The sequence below is a fragment of the Porites lutea genome, chromosome 4 (assembly GCF_958299795.1).
Source record: "Porites lutea chromosome 4, jaPorLute2.1, whole genome shotgun sequence".
Classification (NCBI taxonomy): Eukaryota; Metazoa; Cnidaria; class Anthozoa; order Scleractinia; family Poritidae; genus Porites; species Porites lutea.
The window spans coordinates 41270870-41294240 of record NC_133204.1 but is presented as its reverse complement, the minus strand read 5'-3'; the positions used below and the strand labels follow the sequence as shown (position 1 = coordinate 41294240).

At 39.6% G+C, this 23371-nt stretch overlaps 1 protein-coding gene across 1 annotated transcript; it reads left to right on the top strand.

Annotated features, from left to right (window-relative positions):
• The first annotated feature begins 21 nt into the window (after positions 1–21).
• Positions 22–23226, top strand: LOC140933614 (staphylococcal nuclease domain-containing protein 1-like). Its single transcript, XM_073383219.1, has 31 exons — positions 22–180; positions 347–496; positions 2277–2400; positions 3278–3359; positions 3526–3604; positions 4497–4572; positions 4777–4868; positions 5558–5614; positions 6049–6106; positions 6467–6507; positions 8062–8168; positions 8818–8908; positions 9109–9200; positions 9974–10001; positions 10672–10779; positions 11670–11936; positions 12429–12497; positions 12637–12709; positions 13308–13426; positions 14734–14826; positions 16066–16161; positions 16461–16535; positions 17229–17286; positions 17894–18017; positions 18587–18656; positions 19129–19181; positions 19449–19503; positions 20179–20226; positions 20345–20389; positions 21250–21402; positions 22805–23226. The coding sequence occupies exons 1-31, from the start codon at positions 139–141 to the stop codon at positions 22871–22873; spliced, it is 2694 nt and encodes an 897-aa protein (XP_073239320.1). The 5' UTR covers positions 22–138; the 3' UTR covers positions 22874–23226.
• Positions 23227–23371: the final 145 nt, after the last annotated feature.

Genomic DNA, 23371 nt, shown 5'->3' with positions numbered 1-23371 from the left:
GCTAGATCTTCGGAGGAAGTTCTACTTCCGGGAATGTTCTGACGTCACGTGAACTCCAAATATAGTAGTCCCTCGTAAAAAGGTTCTTTCCTTTTACTTTTGAATTGTGGCGAGTTTAGGTTCTTTACTAGGAAAATAATGGCTCAGTCACCACAGATGAATCGCGGAATCGTCAAACAGGTAATACTAATCGTATGCGTTATAATTCGTCTCGTAAAACCTTTTTGATGTTGTGTATTCGCTTTGGAATGCCACGTTTTACATCGGAAAATCTCGGGTCACGGCATTCAAAGTCAACTTTATAGAATAAAGAGTATAAACCTATCCTGTTTCTGTTTTCACACAGGTTCTTTCAGGAGACAGCGTAATAATACGTGGCCAACCCCGAGGTGGCCCGCCACCAGAGAGACAACTTTGTTTGTCCAACGTGAACGCACCAAAACTCGCCCGAAGATCAAATCCTAACGTAGAGGGCAGCGTGGAGACGCGTGACGAGGTTTTGTATGGTTACATATTACAGTGTACATATACTACATTGTTTGAAATTTTTTTGCCTTGGGTTTGCTTCTGTCCTTTTTAATGGCTTCTTACAATCTAAAATCTTTAACTTTTAGATCACGATAACGTACAGAGAATTGAATAATTTGGTGATTTCTTGATGGTTTCGAAATTCGTGTTTTGTTCATTTCTTAGCAATGACTTCAGTCACTCCATTTTGACCAATAGCATTCGGTTACGTGCCTCAGTCTTTTACTGCTACCAGGAAAAACATCAAATCTATTTCTCATTTCTCAACTAAAATATAAGGCAATACTTGTGGAAGTATTACCAATATATGTAAATGTAAAATACTCTTTAATGTTTTTCGGAAGAAAAAGCAAGAACGAGGAACTATCGCTATTATTGTTTTGAAGGTCATCAGCATTTACACGTGCGGGGTGCTAGTGAAAACGCTCTTGAAGAAAAATTTTTTAGTTTTTTCGCCTGTACAACTTGCTGTTTTGCGTTGTTACAGGGTTTAATAAGAACTTATAGTTTAAGTGTAATAGGAAATTTATAATTTAATTTGATTGATTACTGTGACCACAGACTGGAGGAAGTTTTGCAAATTAACTTTCGTTTTATTAGCTTCCTTAGAGAAAAAAAAGTTATTACATATTGCACGATAACAGGAAGACAACTGATTTTTGAGCCATTAAAATGCCCCATGTATCATGTATCATGTACCAGAGTTTCAGATTTATGTAATATGTATACATGTAGGACAGAATAAGTGGCCTCTAAGTCACTGGTGAATCCTTTATTAATTTTCTGTAATATGGCTTGTTATACTGTATCATGCTGAAAAAAGTGTACTTAAGTTAATACGTCACATTATCATTTAAAAAAAAAAATCGTAAAAAAAATTACTGCATTTAACCAAAATGGCTATCGGTCAAACAGATGACTGTCTAGTGACTGTGGTGTCCAGGGGAATTGCCGATGCATGGCTTTTTCTTGGTGTGGTGGAACCACTGAATGCAATGTAGCAAAATCCTCATGCTGCCCTAATGTATGCTATAGCAGCAAAACTACCTTGAACTTCAAAATAAAAAGTTAGTCTAATATTAAAGTACTCCCCAGGCTCTTATTACTTTTTTCTTTTTAAACACAATGTTTCAACAAGAATTTTACAGGCTGACTGTTACGAAGGGAGTGTTTTGATGTTGTATTTCTCTAGGAACAGCATATGTTAATGCTGGTGTACATGATCTATGAATACCATGCGGATGTACTTGTAAAGGCTCAGTCTTTTAGCGACATGCACCTTTCGTTGGGCAATTGCACATCGATTTTTATTTTAGAGACTACATGTAGATTAAATACTGTCAGACTGACTTTTTCGAAAATTCCTGTAATGGTCCATTTTCTGTAAGTCTGAAGTGCAAAAACGCTATTATAGCGTTTCATGTCTGAGTAAATCAATGATGATGATAATGGTGATGACTATGAAGTAGAATATAAATATAGTGAATGGGAAGGGGAAATAATATTTTGTGTTATTTATTCAACAAAATTATATACACTGTATATGGATATCTAAACCAGAGGGACAGATCCTACAGTTACTATATACAATTTTTTTGGTTTGTTTGTTGGCTTGTGTTTTTTTGTTCAGGCCCCCTTTTGGCACATACACATGAAAAAAAGAAAAAGAAAAGCTTGCATTTTTAGAGTCTTGCAGCTAAAGCAAGTGAGACTAATAATAAAATAAATCACTTTGATTTACTTTACAGCCTTTTGCATGGGAGGCCAGGGAGTTTCTAAGAAAGAAACTTATTGGAAAGGAGGTTCTATTCTCAGTAGAGTACAAAGTTCCTGGAACTGGACGAGAATATGGTTGCATCTATTTACAAAAAGGTAGACGTATAGTTTTCCACAGGGACTACTACTGGGACTGCCATAATTTGTAATTACATTTTTAAAGTAATACATCTACAATAATTAAATTAAAGAGTACAATGGGGATATAATAGCCCTTAAGAAATAATTTTAAGTGACTTAATTTTGATTAAGTACTTGATTCCCTTTTCCCCTTTTAAATTTCCTCTTTTTCTGGTGAAACAAAGGAAAATCAAACTTTGCATGAAGATCCACTTAGGGCTTTATTCCAGACAGGCTTTATTTCTGCCATCTGTTTTGTCTGGCCATTGATGGTATGACATACCTGGTCTTTGCTATTCTGTTGTGTTGATTTTCTAGGGGTGCACTTTATGGTGGGGTGAATTAGTTCCTGCTAGCTATAGGGAGCATAAGCAACTTTAAATAACTTATAACAACATAGTAGCAAGAAATAAAACATGAAGCAACTTTTTGATGCCCAAAACAACGATGGTGTCCATGCATTGACACACTGTTTGGTATCACATTTAATTGCTGTCTGCATTGGGCAAAATCAGGATGAACCTGTGTATGGTTCTTAAGAATTGTTCTCCAGGAAAATTTGCCTGCATTGACAAATTCAACTACTGGAATAATTGAGATGAAGTTTGAAATGGTGCAGTTCACTTTTTTTAGTGAAATTTAAAGATAGCTGCTGCAGTTGCCATCATGTTAGCTCTATTTGACTAACCAAACTGATCCAATGATATTGCCAAGATTACGTGCCTGAAACGATGGACATGAGGTGAAAACTTGGAGATGAATATACACACTGTATTTCAGCCTCCCCTTTTATTTTTGCTCAGACACCAATACTACAAGTATGCTCAATGTAATGAAGGGGTTTGTTTTGTAGGTGAAGAACTTGAGAATGTAACAGAATCCATAGTTTCTGAAGGACTTGTCGAAGTTAGACGTGGAGGCATCAAACCCTCAGAGTAAGTAGTGAATAAGTTTTTCACGTACATGTATATCCTTTTGTAGGTGTAGTTTTTTTAATACAGGTAGCCATACATTTTCCCCCTCTCATGTTAGTGGTCCCATAATCACCAAAGTTGATTGTCCCTACAGTTTATGAACTAATGTTTTGCCTTCTTTTTTCAGTGACCAAACAAAGTTAATTGACCTTGAGGAAATGGCAAAAACAATGGCAAAAGGAAAGTGGGCTGCTGACGCTTCAAATGTGAGTTCTTTTTATTAATACTACATACATTGTGCTGGTAACGTCAAGTGCAGTACCTGAGACTATAATACATTGTTCTTCAGGTGCATCATTTTAACTCATGTTTTACCTCGACCTTAGAAACTCAGTTTGATAAGTTTTCATGTCCTTTTCACTCTGAAAGGTTTATTCATACAATATATACTATACATGACAACTCAGCGTTCCTTAAGTATTCAGTTTACTTGAGGAATCAGCATTCCAAAGCGTCATGCTAGTGATCAAATAAGTCATACACAGAAGTATTTTGTCATTAAGTCCATAGACATTCTATCTTGATTCAAACGAAACCTCATGATGATCGATAACAGTTCTTTTGGGAATGGAAAGGCTAATACTAGATACTCAGTTTTTTGAAAACATTTATATCCACAGGTTATAATATAATGTCCAAGCTTTGGAAACTTCTTGTGCCTCTGGGTCTTGTAACCAATACAATAAACATACACTGTATGCTACAATAATTGTATACGTACTTCCAAATATTTCTGTAAGATTGTCAAGATCGAGTGCTTTCCATTATAGGTGACCATCTTGGTTTCAAGTGTACCGAGGGGGCAGGGCCTTGGATTTTGTACCCTGCCCCCTACGGAAAGTAGATTTGATACTCATCCCCAGGCCAGACACTGCGGTGCAAGTCATTTGAATTTAAGATATAGCAAAGTAGTAGTAATAGTAATGCAAAGTACTTAAACTCAGGGATCTTACAGAAAAATAAATAACTCTGAACAGTCTGACATTCCAATTGCTATGATAGTTAAAAACAGAATCTTCACTGCATGTATTGTGTCTGAACAAGAAAACATTTTTCTTTTTGTTTTTGATTGTTTTGTTTTGTTTGGTTTTTTTGCAGCATATCAGAGAAATCATCTGGAATTTGGAGAATCCAAGACATTTTCTGGATGCTAATCATGGGAAGGAATTTAATGGTATAGAACTCAAATGTGTTTATTTTTACTCAAATTAATCAATTACATGTAAGTTCCCTTTGTAAAATAAATGTGGCTGACTAGTACTGTAGCTCTCTGAGTTAATTCAAGACACCAGCTCATTAATATATAAGCAGACTTAAGTTATTGCTCTCTGCTCTGGTAGAAAACTTGTAGAAAATCATGGCCTGCATTATTTTTCAGCTGTTATTGAGCATGTCCGTGATGGCTGTACAGTAAGAGCGTTTTTATTACCTGAATTCCACCATGTGACAGTTATGTTCACTGGAATCAAGGTATAGTGCTTTCATTACCTTCTGGTACTGTATTTTTGTAGGACGTAAAATCTGTTCTCAGGTTTTTTTGAGCCAGAAATTCCTTCTGATTCAAACTACATGTTGCTTTACTTAACTGGGTTAACTTAAGAAAAGAATGATTTTAACTACAACATTCTATTGTAATAATTGTATATAAGTTTTGTACTCTAGCATGCTATTCTTCTGGTTACCATTAACGTTCACAGTTTGCAATGTGAAGGCAGGGTTGCAAATATTTTTTTTCTCTTGAAAGGACATAAAAATATGTCCTACAGAGACACCATCTTGGTTGGACAAATTGAAGTTTTGGTCGGACATCACCAAAAGAAATGTTAAACTTTATATACTTTATATTGAGGTAGATTTCGTATTCTTCCTTAACCATAAAATGATTTATGTTAAAAGAAACTCTCCAGACATAATCTCCAAACACAGGTATGACCAACTGTTATTTGCAGCCAGTGAAGGCCTGCCTGACCATCCTTTGCATGCGACATTGTACTAGTTGCTTCTTTCCCACAGAAAAGTAGCCAACTTCTCTGAGCAAAAGGACTGATGCGTTCCGTCCGTCATTGGTGCTTATTGAAACCTCGGTATCTTTATGCTCTCCTTTAGATCCAATAACTTGTCTCTATCAATCTATTCATCGCTTTTGTCTGACTTTTTAGAGTCCAATGTTTAGAAGGGAAGGAGACAAAGAAATCCCAGAACCATTTGCTGATGAGGTATGTCACATGCAATGATATTTGCTTTGTAAGTTTATTGTTTAACCCTTTAAACCCTCAGATCCAAATTGAAATTCTCATTTTTTGCCCCTATTCATTTCCTACAGAAGTAGTGGGGAGAAGTCGATAAAATATCAAGCAAATCTTGTGTGATCATGTCCTTAATTCTCATGACCACTCTGTTTTACGAAGCATTGATATTACACGGAGAAATTTGATGCTGATCACTCTTAGGGCTTAAAGAGTTACTCTACTGGTACCTTGTTTATTGTTGAACAAATTATTTTGCTATTTGAGGCCCTGACTTAAAAGGGAGCAAGTAAAACATTATTATTTATTAAGCTAATGAGTCCATTATTCTTTGTAAACAATTACTTCTTAATCATTGTTGCTTAAATGTATCTGATAACTAGTTAAATTCTTATCTTCTCCAGGCCAAATTTTTCACAGAAAGTCGTCTATTACAAAGAGAAGTCAAGATAATTTTAGAAGGTATCACATATTTGAAATTACTGCAAGTTCAGGCTAACTGACCATGTACATGTTAAGTTTTTTTTTTAACAAACGGACTAGTCAAACCAGCTGTAAAGGGGCGTCAACTCAGCTTCTCACAGAGAAGCTTCACTAGTAGGTAGAACGAAGAATCAACTCAATGAAAATATCCTTAAAACGTCTTGAGCAAGTCTTATTACAGCCGTTGATGCAGTGAAACGAAAAATGCTTTGCCGCGAATGGACTTAAAACCTGACCAGGGTCGTATGAGCCATTTAACATACTGAAAGATGCTTGTCATATTTTGATACAAATTATTTGCAATACATACCACAGCTGATGATAAAGTTCTTCTTTTAGGTGTATCTAATCAGAATTTCCTTGGCTCAATCATTCATCCAGTAAGTCATTGTATTTTTATTTTTTCATTTATCGTCGCTTCTACAAGTATACCTTGTGTAAATCCGCTTGAAACCCTAATATCAAAGTTAAATTCAAATTTGTTGTTATTTTACATTACCTGTAAAACTAGTGTGGAGAAATAATGATTAAGTATCTGTCAGTTAAAATTCTCATGACCACTCTGTTTTATAAAGCATGAGAGGCAGGGTTGTCACTAAGATTTCAAGATGCCGGGTAAATACAAAAAGTAGGCGGGGAATCAAACAGCTAAGGGTTTCTTTTGGTTTTATTTTACTTCTATTTTCCTTAGAAAGCAGCCGGGAAAGCCCCAGCCCCCGCCCCTTAACAAAAAGAAATTTTATGCTGATCTCACTCTCATGGGTTAAGCCCCATTTACTTGAGCAAGTTTTCCTTGACAAGAAATTTCTCGTCTCGAAAACGTACACTTGAAACCACAGAATGCGAGAAGTCTCTTTTCTGATGATGTGTCAGAACGAAGCAAAAAGTGCGCTGCCCGTTCGTATATCGCGCTCGCGCTTTTTGCTTGCGTATTAGGCAGATTAGTGTCATGCAAAGTTGAGACTACTCTCAGTCTAATGTGAACGGTGCTTCATTGAACTGTAAAGCAATACTGACAAACCTCCTTAATCGACCACCTAAAATGTGACCACGTAGTGGTCGCGGTAACCAGTCAAGTCGCCCGAAAGTCATCTCGCCCGAAGTTATATCGCTCAAAACCAGAGTCATGGCGCCCGAAATTTTTAGACAAGTCGCCCGAAATTTTAATAAAGAGTGTATGTAATATATCTCGTTCTTTAAGCGATAATGAGACAAAACAAGCGGGATAATTCTGTAAATAAGACTCGTTCCTTAAGCAATGATGCTATGGTGAGACGAAACAAGCGGGATGAATTTCGGGCGACATAACTCTGGTTTCAGGCGACTTGACCGTAAACCGTGGTCGCTTATGGGAGGTGGTCTTTCACGAGAACTCAGCCTTTGGGTGTCTTTTTTGAGTAGACGTCTCGACACATCTGATCTGCTTTTTGGAAAGGAATTCAGAACGTACATTTTCTAAGTTACGACATGTATACTTCATGGTGTCAGTAGTAATTCTCTATATACTCTGAGAAGCACAGCACTTATAGCGAGCAAAGAGATCAGACCATGCGTCAAGCGGTCGCTTAAGAGAGGTTAAAAACAACGCAAAATGACCAAGTCGGCACCCCCCTAAAGAGGTCGTGGTTGCGGTCGCTTATGAGAGATTCCAACGGTAGTAATTTGACTGGGATAATTTTTTTTGCAGCGGAGGGGTGGGGGGGGGGGGGTCTTTTTACTAAAGTTTAGTAACTGATAGAATATCAGAGAATGTTGTCTTTTTTACGTGCATTTGTATTTTTTGCAATATTGTAACCCAGTCCCAAAATACGAAATTGTAAACCTTTTACCTTATTTTGTAAACACAATGTAATTGCAATGCAATTTGTAATAAACTCACCCTTTATGATTATGATTATTATTATGATTATTTACACGGTACATTTATCCAATAGGCAGGAAATATCGCCGAACTTCTGCTCCGTGAAGGTTTTGCGCGTTGTGTTGATTGGAGCATGGCTGTACTTTCTAAAGGACATGACAAATTGCGTGCAGCGGAAAAGTAAGTTAACCTGTCACACTTATTTTTTGTTTTTTTGAGACAGTTACGGTCATCAGTAATATAGAGCAATGTACCAATTAACAGTTGGTCATCGGACTCTGGCCGACTAAAATTGGCTCATGTCTCAACTGTGGTCGGACATGTTGTCTGGACAAAATAAGTTACCAAAATTTATCACTTTGTAGATGAACGTGTGGATTTTTCAGTGTGCCAGCAAATTAACATTATTGCAGTAAATACATGGCAGAATGCAATCTACCTGCAAATCCACCCTGCACAATTTTCGTTAAAGAGGCATGATGCGTCCTTGATTGAGCCGACCACATTTTGTTTTGTCCGACCAGATAGTGACTTAGCAGAACATGCTTCCTTTCAAGGGAAAAAAAAATACTTCCAACTTATTTATTTATTTATTTTATTTATTTTGTTTTAAATGACACAAATTTCCCAGAAAAATACTATGCACACGCCCTAAGATTATCGGGCAATTAAGACGACTTTTGTTTTGATCTGCCAAACTCAAAAACAGTCGGTTATGCTCTTCTCTTGAAACCTCATTATTTCATGGCCCAACAGTGGCGGAATTTAGGAGGTTTTCATTTTAAGTATCAAGAGGAAATTGATGATTACAGTTATTTTGATGTCATAGATTCGCGAGGGAAAAAAGGTTTAGGTTGTGGAAAGACTATGTACCGAATACTCCTGTAGTGCCAATTCAGAACAAAGAATTTTCTGGCAAGGTTAGTATGGCTACTTTAAGGTTCAATTTTCATTTTTCTCTGTTTTTTATTCACTATCATCTGTTATAGTACGCGCAAACAACGAAAGTACAAAAATTGGACTAAGGATACAATTAAACCACAACAGACTGGAAAGTCGACCAACTCGCCACGACGTTATAAGTGATCGACTGTTTTTGCTCCTTTCTTTAACGTGATAGGTGGTAGAAGTTGTCAATGCTGATGCGTTGGTTGTCAGAACCGCTGATGGAGCACAGAAGAAGATTCATCTCTCGAGTTTAAGACCTCCAAGGTATGAACCAATAACGATACTTTAAACGTATCACCCCACCCTGCTAGCAGAGTCTTAGTTTCTTTCATTTGCTTGATTTTGGCGCACTCTGCACGAGATCTTTGTTGAGCATGTGCTCCTTGCTGGGGTACAGTTTCGTACCGAGGCATAATAGCCGTGTTCTTGTTACACAGGGCTCGCTTATGCCCATTGGTCTATAGACTACGAGCAGTCTCTTTTTTCTTGGTCCGTGGAGCAAAACGCCTGAGACACGCATGTGACTGAAGGTGCGTGACGGGAGAGTTTCTCGCGTCTCGCGTCTCGCGGCTTCGCTGCTCGATGCTCGCGCAAGCGTGCACTCGGACTCCCCTTGCAAAAAGAGAGACTGCACGCAGTCTGATCGGTTTATCAACAAACAGTTTCCGGCACTGGGAAAAACTAGTTGGACGACAGAGAAAAAGATTCGGCGAATGCTTGACGCGATTCATGCAAAGTGTCCTTTTCTCCTCCTTCCCTGCTAGCAGAGGAAAAGGCTATCAAATCATGTGCAGTAGTTATCCACCCATTCTCACAATGGTCTCAAATTGGCCCCTAATAAAACGCCTACGTTAAACTCAAAAGCCTTTCGACGACTAGCCTGAATTTTAGACGAATACTACGAGTCGTTTTTTACTCAAACGACTCGAAGTAATCGTCTGAAATTCAGGCTAGTCGTCGAAAGGCTTTTGAGTTTAACGTAGGCGTTTTATTTTGTAGTATGTCCATTTGCTGAGAATGGTTTTTCATTCCTGCAGGTTAATTCCAAAAGAAGATGGTTCGCAGGTTTGTTAATTCGATTACTTTTGTTGCAACCAGAAAGGATAAGAAGAAACATGCAAACGTGTGGCTAGGATTGGTTTGTTTCTGTCGAAACACTTAAAACTTGAAAGTTGTGTCATTTTATTTGAAATGTCACTTATTCGTTGCCATGCACAGATTCAACAGAGAGGAGAGGTCGATACGTCACGTTGCCATGGTAGCAAAATTTCTGGATGATAACAAAGAGAAAACGTCACTTAAAAAGTGAATTCGCGATCTTATTCAATTCCATTTAATTTGTCAAATGTTGGCGAAATTTTCTCTGGTTGAATCCGAAAGAACCGTATCTAAGTTTAGAAAAAGGAAAAGAAATTTGTTTCTGTTGTGTTCACCTACTCCATAGAATGGGCGCGTGAAATTAGGAAGTTTCATGTCCCGGTCGTGCACGGACGTCTAAGAATGTACAAAAACGTGATGCACGTGCGTATTTGTTGCTTTTCTAACCTAAACCTATTACTTTTTTTGCCGTTCTCGTTGCCGTCGCTGTCGTCGTTGCTTAAGCTCTCTATCGTTGTGATCCAGAAATTTTGTAACAGAGGTAACATGGCAGCATTTTTTTTTCATTATCAGGGGAAGGCCTTTAAGCACTGCCAGCACACTAACGCCTTACCATCCTTATGTTTTTGCTCCACAGGACACTATAACGAACGTTAAAGATAACAAAAAGAGCAGACCATTGTATGATGTTCCTTACATGTTTGAAGCTAGAGAATTCCTTAGAAAAAAATTAATTGGCAAAAAGGTAAAGGCGTTCTTAAAACAGTAATTAAATACGCTGTATATTTTGTTTTTTTGGTATACCTTGCGACGTAACATCAACACACCAGTGAAAGTAATCTTAAAATTCCACCGAATCCGCCGCAAATCAGGATTTGGTGGTCGCTCATGAGAGGTGTTGCTTACAACAGTTGTACCGTGCTGGGTCTCTCTTGGGAACGGTTCTGATTCGCACAGTTTGCAATACGAGCAGTGCCTTGTTGCCACTTATAGCGCCCCGTATTCTCCGAGTCGCATGTTATCTGTAGCGACCAAGATATCGCAACTAAAACGTCGTACCAAAAAGACGAAGTTAACGTCTTTTTATCATCGGTTGTGCGTCACGTGGCAAGTGGTCGCTTAAGGCGGCCGGAAGGGGGGCTAAAAACAATGGGAAAAAAATAAGTCATTAGTCAAGAGTGTGGTCGCGGTTGCTTGAAAGAAGAAGTTCACAACCGTATTGCCTTGACTTTCGACAATTTTGATGTGTTGGATAGGTGTTTCCTTACTAGAGTTGGTCGTACATTGGGTAGGGCTGTACGTTTTTGTCATTATGTCAAATATGGATAATCGACTCTTGTGAAAATATGGAGCAAAGGAGTGTGGGTACTTTAGGGCATAGGGCAGGTTACCAAGGCCTTTTTTTAGACGTTTTACGCTTAGTAACTAAAAGATTCGAAATCTGTATTTTTATTTGAAGTAACATTACACCCAGAACAGCTTGCCGCAGCAGGGGGAGGCGTTGCAGCCAACCGTTAGACTAATGCTCTTTTTAAAATGAACCACTAGACTATAGGGGACAAATAGAAAGATTACAGCAAGATCGCTAGGAAATCTTCTCTTCTCACTCATTGGTCTTCAACGAACTATTTGTAGGTTAACGTAAAAGTTGATTACATCAAGCCTCCTAGTGATGGATTCCCAGAGCGAACATGTGCCACAGTAACTTTCAGCGGTATTAATATAGCAGAGGCTCTTATCAGCAAAGGATTTGCGACTGCGCTACGGCACAGACAGGATGATGACATGCGCTCTTCATGCTACGATGACTTGCTCGCTGCCGAGACACGTGCGATGAAGAATGGCAAAGGACTACACAGCAAGAAGGAAGTGCCAATACACAGAGTGGCCGATATCTCAGGGGTGAGGAAGCTTTACAAGAATTGTTTTCAGTCAAAATAATTATTATTATTGTCTACAGGCCAGTCGTAAAATAAGTTAAGGCCATAACATGAACATCGCCGCCTGCATTGCGAAATGTCCCCAAATACGTAATTAATTTTTTTTGCCGTCAGAGACAAGTTCTTTTGTTGAAGGATTTCAAAGAAACCTGTGCTTCTCTGGGAAGCATAAAGTCGCCAATTTGAATCCTTACTCAAAGGGCTGGACCACAGAAACCGGTGTGGTCGTGCTGGCTTTAATTAACGTTGCATGTAAATCGTCATTGAGCAGTGACGTTAAAAATGACTTTTGTTATCCTTTATCTTTCCTCAGTTGTAAATATATACGGAAGGGACGTTAGAGAACCCAAAAGTCTGTTAGAAAGTATCAGAACGCCCTGGTCCACCTTCCGTTGGTGGGTGGGTGGGGAAAAGAGTTAATGGAGGTATCAATAATTTTTTTTTTTTCACTTAGGAACCAGCCAAGGCGAAGCAGTTCTTACCTTTCTTACAACGAGCAGGAAGATCTTCGGGAATAGTTGAAGTGAGTGGGAGCCTAACTCGCTATGTTAGAATGAAAGGAGATATTAATTTTTGCTATGAGATTGTTAGTTATTTGTATGCTTATCGAGTACAACGCCGTGACCAGATTTATTAAATTGTTTCTTTTCTCTTTTGTACAGTTTGTCGCAAGTGGCTCAAGATTAAGATTGTATCTACCAAAGGAGACATGTCTTATAACTTTCCTTGTTGCAGGTAAGCTCTAGAGTCAATCAGCCTGCGTGGCTAATGGGATATAGAGCGCCGGGTTTTGCAAGTGAATAATTCGCGCCATAAAGTGATGAGTTTACAAAGTCAACCACTGTTTCAATTTGCTAACTTCTTTGCGTACTTAAACGTCCCAAACCATTGACAGGGACGTGGCATTGGTTTTGTCCAATCATTCCACATGCGTGTAAAGATCATTCAATACTATTTTCTAAAAATGCAGTACAAATTAAAAGCGAATAGTAACAATTTTAGCCAAAATAACCATCACGAATTTCAAGATCTCTCTGAAAGAAGCACTTCTTTTAAAGATGCCAATTTCTCGACGCCTATTGAATTCACGAACACGTCTATTAGTCCATGTTTTGACAACCTATATATCTTTCTTTATGGGGAAAATTTTTCCATGTTTGGAATTTAATGAAGTTTAAGATAGTCACAAAGTTATGTCTCTCTCATCTTTTGTTCTTAAGTAGAAAAACGTCCATCCTGTATTCTTTTAACCGCCTCTACCGGAGGACATAGTCCTTTTTTTATTTATTTATTTATTTATTTTATTATTTATTTTCTATTTTTTTGGCTTAAGGTATCACATGTCCTCGTGCTAGCAGAATAGTTACTTCTCAAGGTGTCATTGCCACTGGAGGGGAACCTTACGGTGATGAAGCTCTGGCTTTCACCAAGGACCTTTGTATGCAAAGAGAGGTACGACTAGGAGTCAATTTCAGTTTGGGGCATCAATGTTTGTACTACGGGCATCATTCATTTGAAGAGCAAAAAAAACTATTCTTAGGCCCCGTCCGTCCACACTTATCCGGATATTCACTTATCCGTATTCAAATCGAATTTGCCCGTCCACACGTATCCGACAGGTATCTGGATTCACTCGAGTTCTCAGGACTCCTCCAGGAATATTGGCAACAGAGCATGGGTCGAGGTTGCCTTCTTGAATACAGTGTTCACGGTAAAGAACTGGGCTCCATCTTGTTACGTCACTGGATAAAAAAAATGTCCGGATATAGCGTCCACATGATTCCGGATTCATAGCGTATTCAAAAAATTCCACTCTGGAGAGCGGATTCAAAAAGTTACGGATTCGTATGCAGGATTCACCAGGTACCTGTGGACGGAAGCCGTATCCGGTAAGAATAAGTTGCGGATTCAAAACTATCCGCATACGTGATGGACGGGGCCTTAGTAGATCAGATAAAAAATTATTTTATTGGAGTGTAGAATTAATATACATTTAGCACGAAAGTACCAATTGACAACACTATTTTTACGTCGCCTACTGGATATGGGACTGCCATTTTACGCGGTCATCCGTGCCACGAGAAGGTCGTCTGGTCCTATGCAAGGCAAAGGTAGTACGTTCATCTCTCATTGAACCCGACCTCTCTCTCTCTCTCTCTCTCTGCAATCAAGCACTCTACAGACTGAGCGAGTTGTTGGTGAGCTTAAGTATAAAGACGACGGCGACCTCAACGAGAGCGGAAAAAGAGCAAAAGGTTAAGGGCCTGTTTGCATGGAGGTGGGGGATTCGCTTACGTGGCGTAACTCGCCTGTCCATATAATCTCTCATTTTAATTTGATCACGTTTACATGATAGGTGGGGTGACCCGCCGCATGTTACCTCACGCAGCTGGGGTCTCCCACCTCCATGTATACAGGCCCTAAGATTGGCAAAACAACAACTCTGCAAGTGCACCACGCTTTTTTGTACATTTCTTTGCCGTTTCTTGTTATATCAGTTGACAATAATTAAATGAAAACTTCGTTATTTGTGCTATAAACCTCTAAAACTACTGCAATAAAAACTAACAAAACTGAAGAAATAGATGCGCTTTGTGAAAGGACTACTAAAGAGGTTTAATTTGAATGGTCAAATCACAGGATTTGGTCCACATAAACATATGCTATCACCGTGGTTGACTATTGGGATTAGGAAAATTTAATGTTTCACTATAATCTTAATATATGAGATGTCGTTCTCTGTGCGTTCACTTGATAAGGTTGAAGTCGATGTGGAAGCAATGGACAAGGCCGGAAACTTCATTGGATGGCTCTTTGTTGATAACACGAACCTTTCTATTTCACTGGTTGAGGTAAAGTTGCAAACGTAATGACACTTGTTTTTCTTAGTCCCTTAGCAACCCTGTGAACATAACCTACTTTTGCCTTCTTGAAAGAGGAAGAGAAATGGAGCCTCTGCCCGAATCGCCTCAAGCCTTTGACGTCGCCGCAGCAGTTGTCTCCCTTTCGTAAACGGTTGCTGCCATTTTTAAGACACTTACAAAATTTTTGACCTGTTATTGAAAGCGTTTCTATTAAAAAGAAAGAAAATCGCAACCCAGGGTCGAACCTACGTGGACCTCGGACCCGGACCTTTCGTATCCTAATTTCCCTCCCCTATCACTACACTACCACACCAACCCGCCAAAATTCCGAAAAACTTAAGTACATAAACTAGCAAACTGTATTTCTTAACTGTTACATCGATAACAGGTGACCCTAGCCCTACCATAATTTTTAACGTAAATTCAACTTGGGCTTCAACTTCTTTCTTTCTAAAACTATTCAAAAACGTATTATTTGCCTTGTTGTAACTTAATCCAGGGAATATATTACATCCATCATGACTAAAGCCTTGGTTACCAATGGTGGCATCGACCGTTAAAAATGGCAACGACCGTTTATGAAAGGGAAACCGGCGTCGCCGCATCGTAAGGTGAAAAGAGGGGAGGTAACATTGTCAAATGGTTAGGGTATTGGCCTTGTATTCCACAGTTGTTGATTCAAGTCACCACTTCTCCTCCCCTTACCCCTTCTCACCGCCAATACCGTTCGTTGGCTCGATTTGTTTCTCACAAGTCTCCCATTCACCCTGTGAAAACTTAAGATTAAATCCCGTTCATTACCCTCGGCAGTATTCATAGCACTAATGCTAGTGGGGCCGAGCAAATACCTCAAACAGATAATTTAAACCAAACATAATAAGGTTAACAAACCCAACTGGCCGGAGGTAAGCCATTTGATCAAGGATATGAACTCGGTACTACCGAGAAGAAATTCAGTTAGCGGTCAGAGAAGGACTTGAACTCGGGGCCTCTGAAAATCAAGTCCGGCGCTCTAACCACTAGGCCACGCTGCCTCCGCAAAATTAAATTGTAGGTACAGTACTCTGTTTTCCTCATGCCAGTTTTTTTCTTCGTGTTATTTTGGTTTTTGACGACTAGAGAACAAAAAAATAATAATTTGTTTATTTGAAATCCTTCCAACCCTTTGTCGTAAAGTATGTGCGCCTGTGATTGCCTGATTGGCTCTGGTCTCTAATTCTTCCGCAGGCTGGTCTTTCACAAGTTCACTTCACAGCCGAACGTTCAAGTTTCTACCAACAGCTAACACAAGCTGAGGAACAGGCCAAATCAAAGAAGCTTAAGGTATTTTGTTGCAGTCTCTACAAAAACAAGAGTAGCTACAAGTCATTTGGCTCGGCAGCATGGCGGACAAATTTGTTTTCTTTCTTGCTACATTCTCTGAAAGAAATAACTTTTGGCAAGAAACAGAGAAAATTGCAATCTGAAGATTAAATGTGAAACAAGTTAGACTGTCGTAGTTACTTCAAAATAGTACAAGCATCAGATTAACTCGGGTAATGCTATCAAAAAGCCCAATTCTTTCGCGTGCGCCAAGTCAATACATTTAATCGAGTGATTAACTGAGGTTCATTGCTTTTTAGTTATGGGCCAATTATGAAGAACCGAAAAATGTTGTTGTTGTGGAGGAAACAGAAAGGAAGTGCAATTATAAGAAGGTTCGTTATTTGAACAATAAGCGTTAATTTAAGAAAGAAATGATCATCAGAATTATGTACGTGTTTTATGCATTTAAATGCAATTTGAAGGAGTTAACAACTAAGAGCGTCTTCAGTGCCAGAGGTCCGCGGTCCTTCGGCATGCGCATGCCCAGTAGTTCGCTACGTCCTCGTGTAATTCAGTGGCGTGGAGATTTTCCCTCCTGCTGCGTTGTCCATGCCACGAGGTTTCTTTCAGCCACTTTCGTCCCCCCCCCCCCCCCCCTACTATGGTTCTTTTGCCACTGATATTTTTCAGTGCGGCGGGTTCCCGTTCCTTTCCTTCTGTGTGGGGGCTCGTGGCCGGGTTGCGCTGTTGTGGAAGTCCCGGGATACTCCAGGCACCCAACCTCCATTTTGCGATGCGGTTGTGAATGAAGAAAGCTTCAAAGAAATTAAGGGCTTCCACGAGAATCGAAACCAAGACCTTCGCGTTGCCAACTGAGCCATGAAGTCACCCTCGGCGATATACTTTCTTAGACATTCCACTACCAACCTAGTCTCTAACGCTACCGTTGTTTGTTCCGTCACGCAACTCTTTCTCCCCACAAGTAGTGTTGCGTGACGACCCAAAAGAACTGCTGCGTAACAGACTAGCACGGCCCCTGCTGTACTGTTTGTGTTCCATACTGATTTTTTCCCCGTTTGTCATAGGTCATTGTCACAGAAACAATGCAGAGTCTTTCCTTTTGGGCGCAGCATGTTGAGTCAGGTAAGGGCTCCCGTGCCGTGATTTCTAGAATACCTTTTACAGAAACGGTTTCAGCCCTCTCACTCTTGAAGAAGAATTGAGAACATCTTAATTCATCAGAAATCCCTTTTTTTTAATTCTTCATGATCACCTCCCGCAGTGCGTTTGTATTTTGGCTTCTTTTAGGCAATAGTACATGAAAAATAATTTATACATAAGGATGATAAAATCATATTCAGCGCAGGTAATATGATTCAGGGATGATTACCAGGTCAGTGTGTATGCCAGGCTGTCTCTCAAAATAAGACTCTAATAATACGAAAAATAACTCTTAAAGCCCTAAGAGTGAGCAGCATCAATTTAAAGTTTTCCTCGTAATGTAAAACAGAACGGTCATGAGAATTAAGGTTATGATCACAGAGGATGAAGTCGATGTTTTGTCAACCTAGTCCCCACTACTTTTATAGGAGCGACCATTGATGATTTCAGTTTTGACGTTAGGGTCTAAAGGGTTTAATTTGGAGCTCACGATTTCGCAAAATCTTGAACTTAAAAGATTGTAGACATCAAAATTGTTGACAACTTCCCTTCTTTAATCAACTCACAGTACATTTTTTTTCCTTACCAGGTGGCCAGTTAGAGAAACTTATGGATGATCTTCATGCTGAATTAAGCACTAATCCGCCACTACCAGGTTCATACACGGCAAGAAAAGGAGATCTTTGTGCTGCTTTGTTCGTCGATAATAACTGGTATGTTTCCAAACCCCCCCCCCCCCACCCCCCCCCTTAATCCCCCTCGATTCTTTTGGTGTTGGTCAGTATGTTGTTAAGCTTCGTGAGCAGAGCACGCTTGATTCGCCGTCATCTCGTTGTCACGTCCCACTTCATCAGAGCAGTAAATATATAGTTTATACAGTCGAACCTGTTTATGCGACCACCTGTTTAAAAGTACCAAAATTTTCCCAGTCAAAGCCCTATAGTTAGCAACTCTTGTAGGCGACCGCGACCACTTTTTTGTTTCAGTTTCCATCGTTTTTAACATGTTAAAATCGACCACGTGACAATGGCCGGTCATGCCACGCCTTAAACTTCTATATCTGTTCTTTTGTCTTGTTTTGCCTTTCTTTGTTGTATTAATGGCGCGTATAACGGTGATTACAGCCGATACTATGCTGTCGACACGTCAGCTAATTTACTATGCAATGTATTATAGCCTTTATTGAACCACCGCTTCTTTCCCTTCATTCTGGGCTCATCATATTAAATCAGTACAAGCACGTTTCCGTCTAAAGAACACTTCGTCGTTTTCTCCAATTCAGGTACCGTGCTCGAGTAGAAAATATTGCATCTCCTAAGCAAATCCATGTGTTTTACATCGATTATGGAAATGTAAGTACTGCAGGGAAATTGTTTTGTAGTTTAGTCCACGGCTTCGCCCGATGAGCAAGGACCCAGGCAAGTCAGCGCCCAACCAAAAAAATTTACCCCTTAAACCTTAATATCAAACTTGAGATTCTCATTTACTGTCCTTATACTTTTTCAATAGAAGTAGTAGGGAGAATTTCTTGGAATATCAATTAGACTCATCTTCCCTGATCGTGTACTCAATTCTCTTGACCAATATGTTTTCTAAAGCATTGATATTATAAGGGGAAATTTCATGCTGATCACTCTTAAGGCTTAAAGGGTTAAGGCCAAGCAAGTAAAGTGAGGATCCGCCTGCCCAAAGAACCTGCTGGGGTTTTATTTTTATTTTCGAGCCCTGGATACCATATAAGTAAACACAGTAACTGAGTGACCCAAAACATAGAAAATAAAAGTTCTGAAGGAGGTCACGTGCGTTAATTTTACTACATTGCAGAAAGAGGTATTGCCATTATCCAAGCTATGTCCACTTCCTGCAGCCTTCCACAGGTAACCCACTCTTGTTCTATAGTACATTCCTCTAAACATCTGCATCATGTTAGAGTACACCTCCGAACCGCACAGCTCTGTGGCGTTCATCTGAATGGTACACAAATGTGTCTTAAAGATCCATCCCTAAACAGAAACTCCACGTACACTCCGATAAAGAAACATCAACCTTTTTAAAATACGAAGCTATGTTAATTATTTGACCAAATACTAATTCATGTGGGTAAACGTTTGTGTGATTGCTAAGTTTTCTTTATTTTCTTTTAGTTTTCCACCTCAAGCACATGAATACAATATGGCATTTATTGAGCTTCCAACTGATGTAAGTTGTTATTGCTGGGTCGGATGATAGATACATTCACCCTTGCGTCGCTGTACTTCTGATTGGTCGACAAAGTCAGCGTGAAGTTGCTCAGCCAATGACAAAGCGTTGTTGCGTAGAACCAAAGCAATAGGTCATTTTTGAGTTGCCTTAAGCCTCGGTTTCAAAGCGAGGCTAAGTGCAAAGCCATTGATATGAAATGATTTTTCATTCTCATGCAAATTAATTCATTTTCACAGCAAAGGTTTTGCACTTAGCCTCGTTTTGAAAGTGAGGGTTTTTGGAACTCGGAAATGGCCAACTGCCGCTCTAAGGCTTCAAGGTCACGTGATTATGTGGTTCGTACCGCCAAGTTAAGTAATCTGACCAGTCACAATCAATCCAGTGAACCAGTATACAGTGGCTACTCGGTCTGGAAAAACATGCGCAAGCTAGTCCCGCTTGATTGGGTTTAGTTTTCTACCTATCATTGGGGAATTTCGAATATCACAATTCTAAACCGAGGGTGTATAGTGGTAGCCGGAATTTTATCCGATTACTTCGAGTCGTTATTACTCCCTCAGTAACAGTAAACAGTTACTGAGGGAGTAATAACGACTCGAAGTAATCGGATGAAATTCAGGCTAGTATAGTGGCCTTTTTTACCAGTGTATTTTTTCCATGTAATTTTTATAGGTAGAAGCTGTTGCTGATGCGTTGGATGCCTTTAAAAATCTTGTTATTGTAAGTGTTCTTCCTTCGTGTTTCCTCCAACTGAGTTTACGTTCATTTCTTGGAAAATCTTGTACTTGTCTTGTTAAGATCACTTAATAAACGAAGGACTGATCTCTTTCCTTTCCAGAACAGACAATTTATGCTGAATGTGGAGTACAAAACCATGGGTCAGGTAAATATTATTATTTATTACGGAGGCCCCAGGGATGAAGGAAAGGAGGAGGGGCCTGGAGACTAAGGTTGCTACAGGTCGAAAAATGGTAAGGGGGAAAAAATTCTTCATGGTCAGGGAAAAGTCAGAGAATTTCACTTGAGTCAGGGAAAATTTGAATCTTTGAAAGAGGTCAGGGAAAAGGGAAGTTTTAAGAGTATATAAATTATTTATTTTTTCCCTCTACTTTTGTTGTTCTCTAACATTTTTAATTCTTTTGTACATTTTACGGACATGAATCATGTTGTGTTGGTAGATTGCTGTTCATTAAATTGAACGACAAGTTTTGTTAAGGAACTATCAATTCATGCACCCTGCACGTGACTTTGCGTAAATAAATGAGTGGAGAGGATGGTTTTGAGGGAAGTGTTGAGTGCGTTAGGGAAATTTTACATTTGTCAGGGAAAAGTCAGAGACTTTCAAAATCCTCCGACTGTGACAATCATGACTGCACTTCCCGTTCTCTTTTTTCATCAATAGTGGGTTTACTCAACAGGACGGCAGAAATAAGAGGACGGCAAAACGCCTGTGTGTGACAAACGTGACAGGGCTATTACTTGCATTTTACGTCGTAATCCTCACTTAACATTAATGTTTTCTGGTCTTTGCAAAAATATCTGTTTAAAGGAAAGTAAAGTTAAGCGTAAATTTATTTCAAACGAAATTATTGTCACGCTTGTCACACAAAGTTTGTCGTCTTGACGGGTATCACTCTTAGCCGGACGTTACCGGTCCCAAAGCTGTCCGTCTTTGAGAGAGTTGAGTGTAGTCCATTTTCGAGGTTCCTGGTGTGAACGTTGTAGCTCCTTTTGTCTTGTTAGGATTATGTTACACTGGTGCAGGAGAACGGAGAAGATATTGGCAAGAGTCTCGTTACAGATGGCTTGGTGACAGTTGAGAAGAGAAAGGAGAAGCGATTACAGAAAGTTTTGGAAGAATACACCCGGGCTCAGGATACGGCGAGGAAAGCAAGGGTACGTATGACCACGAAGCAACTTGAGAGGAGACAATTCGTCTCTTTAGGAACGAGAAGAGGACTGGAGACGAGAAATGCGTCCCGCAATTGTTTCTGGGATCGTGACTGGTGACGCGCCGGTCAGCTATTGGCTAGTTTTTTCCTTGTCCCCAGTAATAGTCCCAGAAGTCTTTGCGAACGTTAACTCGGCCCCATTTTTTTCTACTTAAGCTTCTTAAGTGGCAGATCTCAGACGAGTAAGGTACCGTCGTAAAATTCCGAAAATTAGCCCCTCCATGTATAAGCCCCTCCAAATATAAGCCTCCTAAACCGGTAACGCAAAAAACCCTCCGTTAAATCGCCCCTCCAAATATAAGCCCCCCCGGGGTCTTGTACTTGGAAAATTGCTCTCAAATACAAAGTAAAACAAAGCAAAAACGGTAAATTTACTTCCAACTATAAGGCTAGCCCAATCGATTTTGAAACGCAAATTTCCCTCCGTAGATAAGCCCCTCCAAAAATAAGCCCCTCAAAAAGGGCCTTTGAAAAATATATGCCCCGGGGCTTATTTTCGGAATTTTACGGTATTCACCATTTTCACATAGACCATAATGAACCTTGTTTACCCCCCAACATTTTGCATAACCATTTTCTTCGATTTCTCTTGGGGCGAATGTAATACCCAGGAGAAATTGGAAACAATGGTTATGCAATTTTTTTTTTGGAGGGGGGGCGAACAAAGTGCTTTATGGTCTATGTGAAAGTGGTGAATAGACTTTATTCACGACACCCACCATCTTTGGACGCGCATTAGGAGTGAGGGGATAAAACCGCGATGTCACGTGGTATTGTAGGGGGCAAACAAGTGAAAAAAAATTGGCAATACGAGTAATCGCGGTCGAGTTTGTTTATTCTCTCAAATCGAGACGACTATTTTAGACTTGCAAAATGTACAGTTCGCGATTCGACAAGTTTTACGTTATTTTTGCTGGCTATGAGGACATCTACTGACACCACGTCCACTGCACACTGATCACGTCCATTCATAATTCCCCATTTTCGTCTTTACAATAAAATGTTCTTCATTGTCTGTTGTCTAGAATAACAAACTTGACCGCGATTTCTTGTGTTGAAAATTTTTTGTTGTTGCTCCCTGAGAAGCCACGTGGCATTGCTTTTATAACATCAGTCCTTGAGCACGTGCAAAGGCGGCGGGTATCGTGAATGAGGTCTATCAGAGAGAGGAATATTCCTATCTCTGTAATACCTGATGTCCTCATCAGTTTCGTAAGTGCCTTTTTTATGGAGTAAAACTGATGGTGATGATGATAAACAAAAAGACGAGGAAGTGTTCTTTTCTTTGCTTTTTGCGCCCATTCTTAGGGCTGAAATTGGTTCTTTTCATTTCTTTTTCTTTCTAGCTAAACTTGTGGCGTTATGGTGACTTTACCGGTGATGATGCCAAAGAATTTGGGTATTCCGCCAACTGATAATATGTTGGCTGGCTTAGAAAAATCAAACTGTGGCGAACTGATGCGGAATGATTGCAGTTTCGAAACAACACATTTACTATGCGTTTTTTGCTGCTTGTCTATTTTAAGCTGATCGATGGAAAGATGAATTTTTATCTTGTACCGTGTTAGAGACACTGCTAATGTGAAGTTATTTTCCATTGAAGTGCCTTAACTCGCCTCAATCGCATTCTTATTTTACTTCATATCTGGTCCAAATGTCTATTTTAATAATAATCGTAGAATAATTCAATTCCTCGCTGTGGAGGTGAGGAGATTTGTGAGTGTGTCCAGGAGAGGTCTCACGTAAAATACAACATATGCAAAAGACATTCTTGTTTGCCGTGTCTTGTATTTTAAAAATAGAAGAAAATATCATTAGCTACAAAGGTGCTGGCAACTGGAAATGAAGTTTGGGCGTGGCGGAGGGGGGATTAATAGGAAGAAAGGAGGTCCAACCCATCTGTATAAATGTGT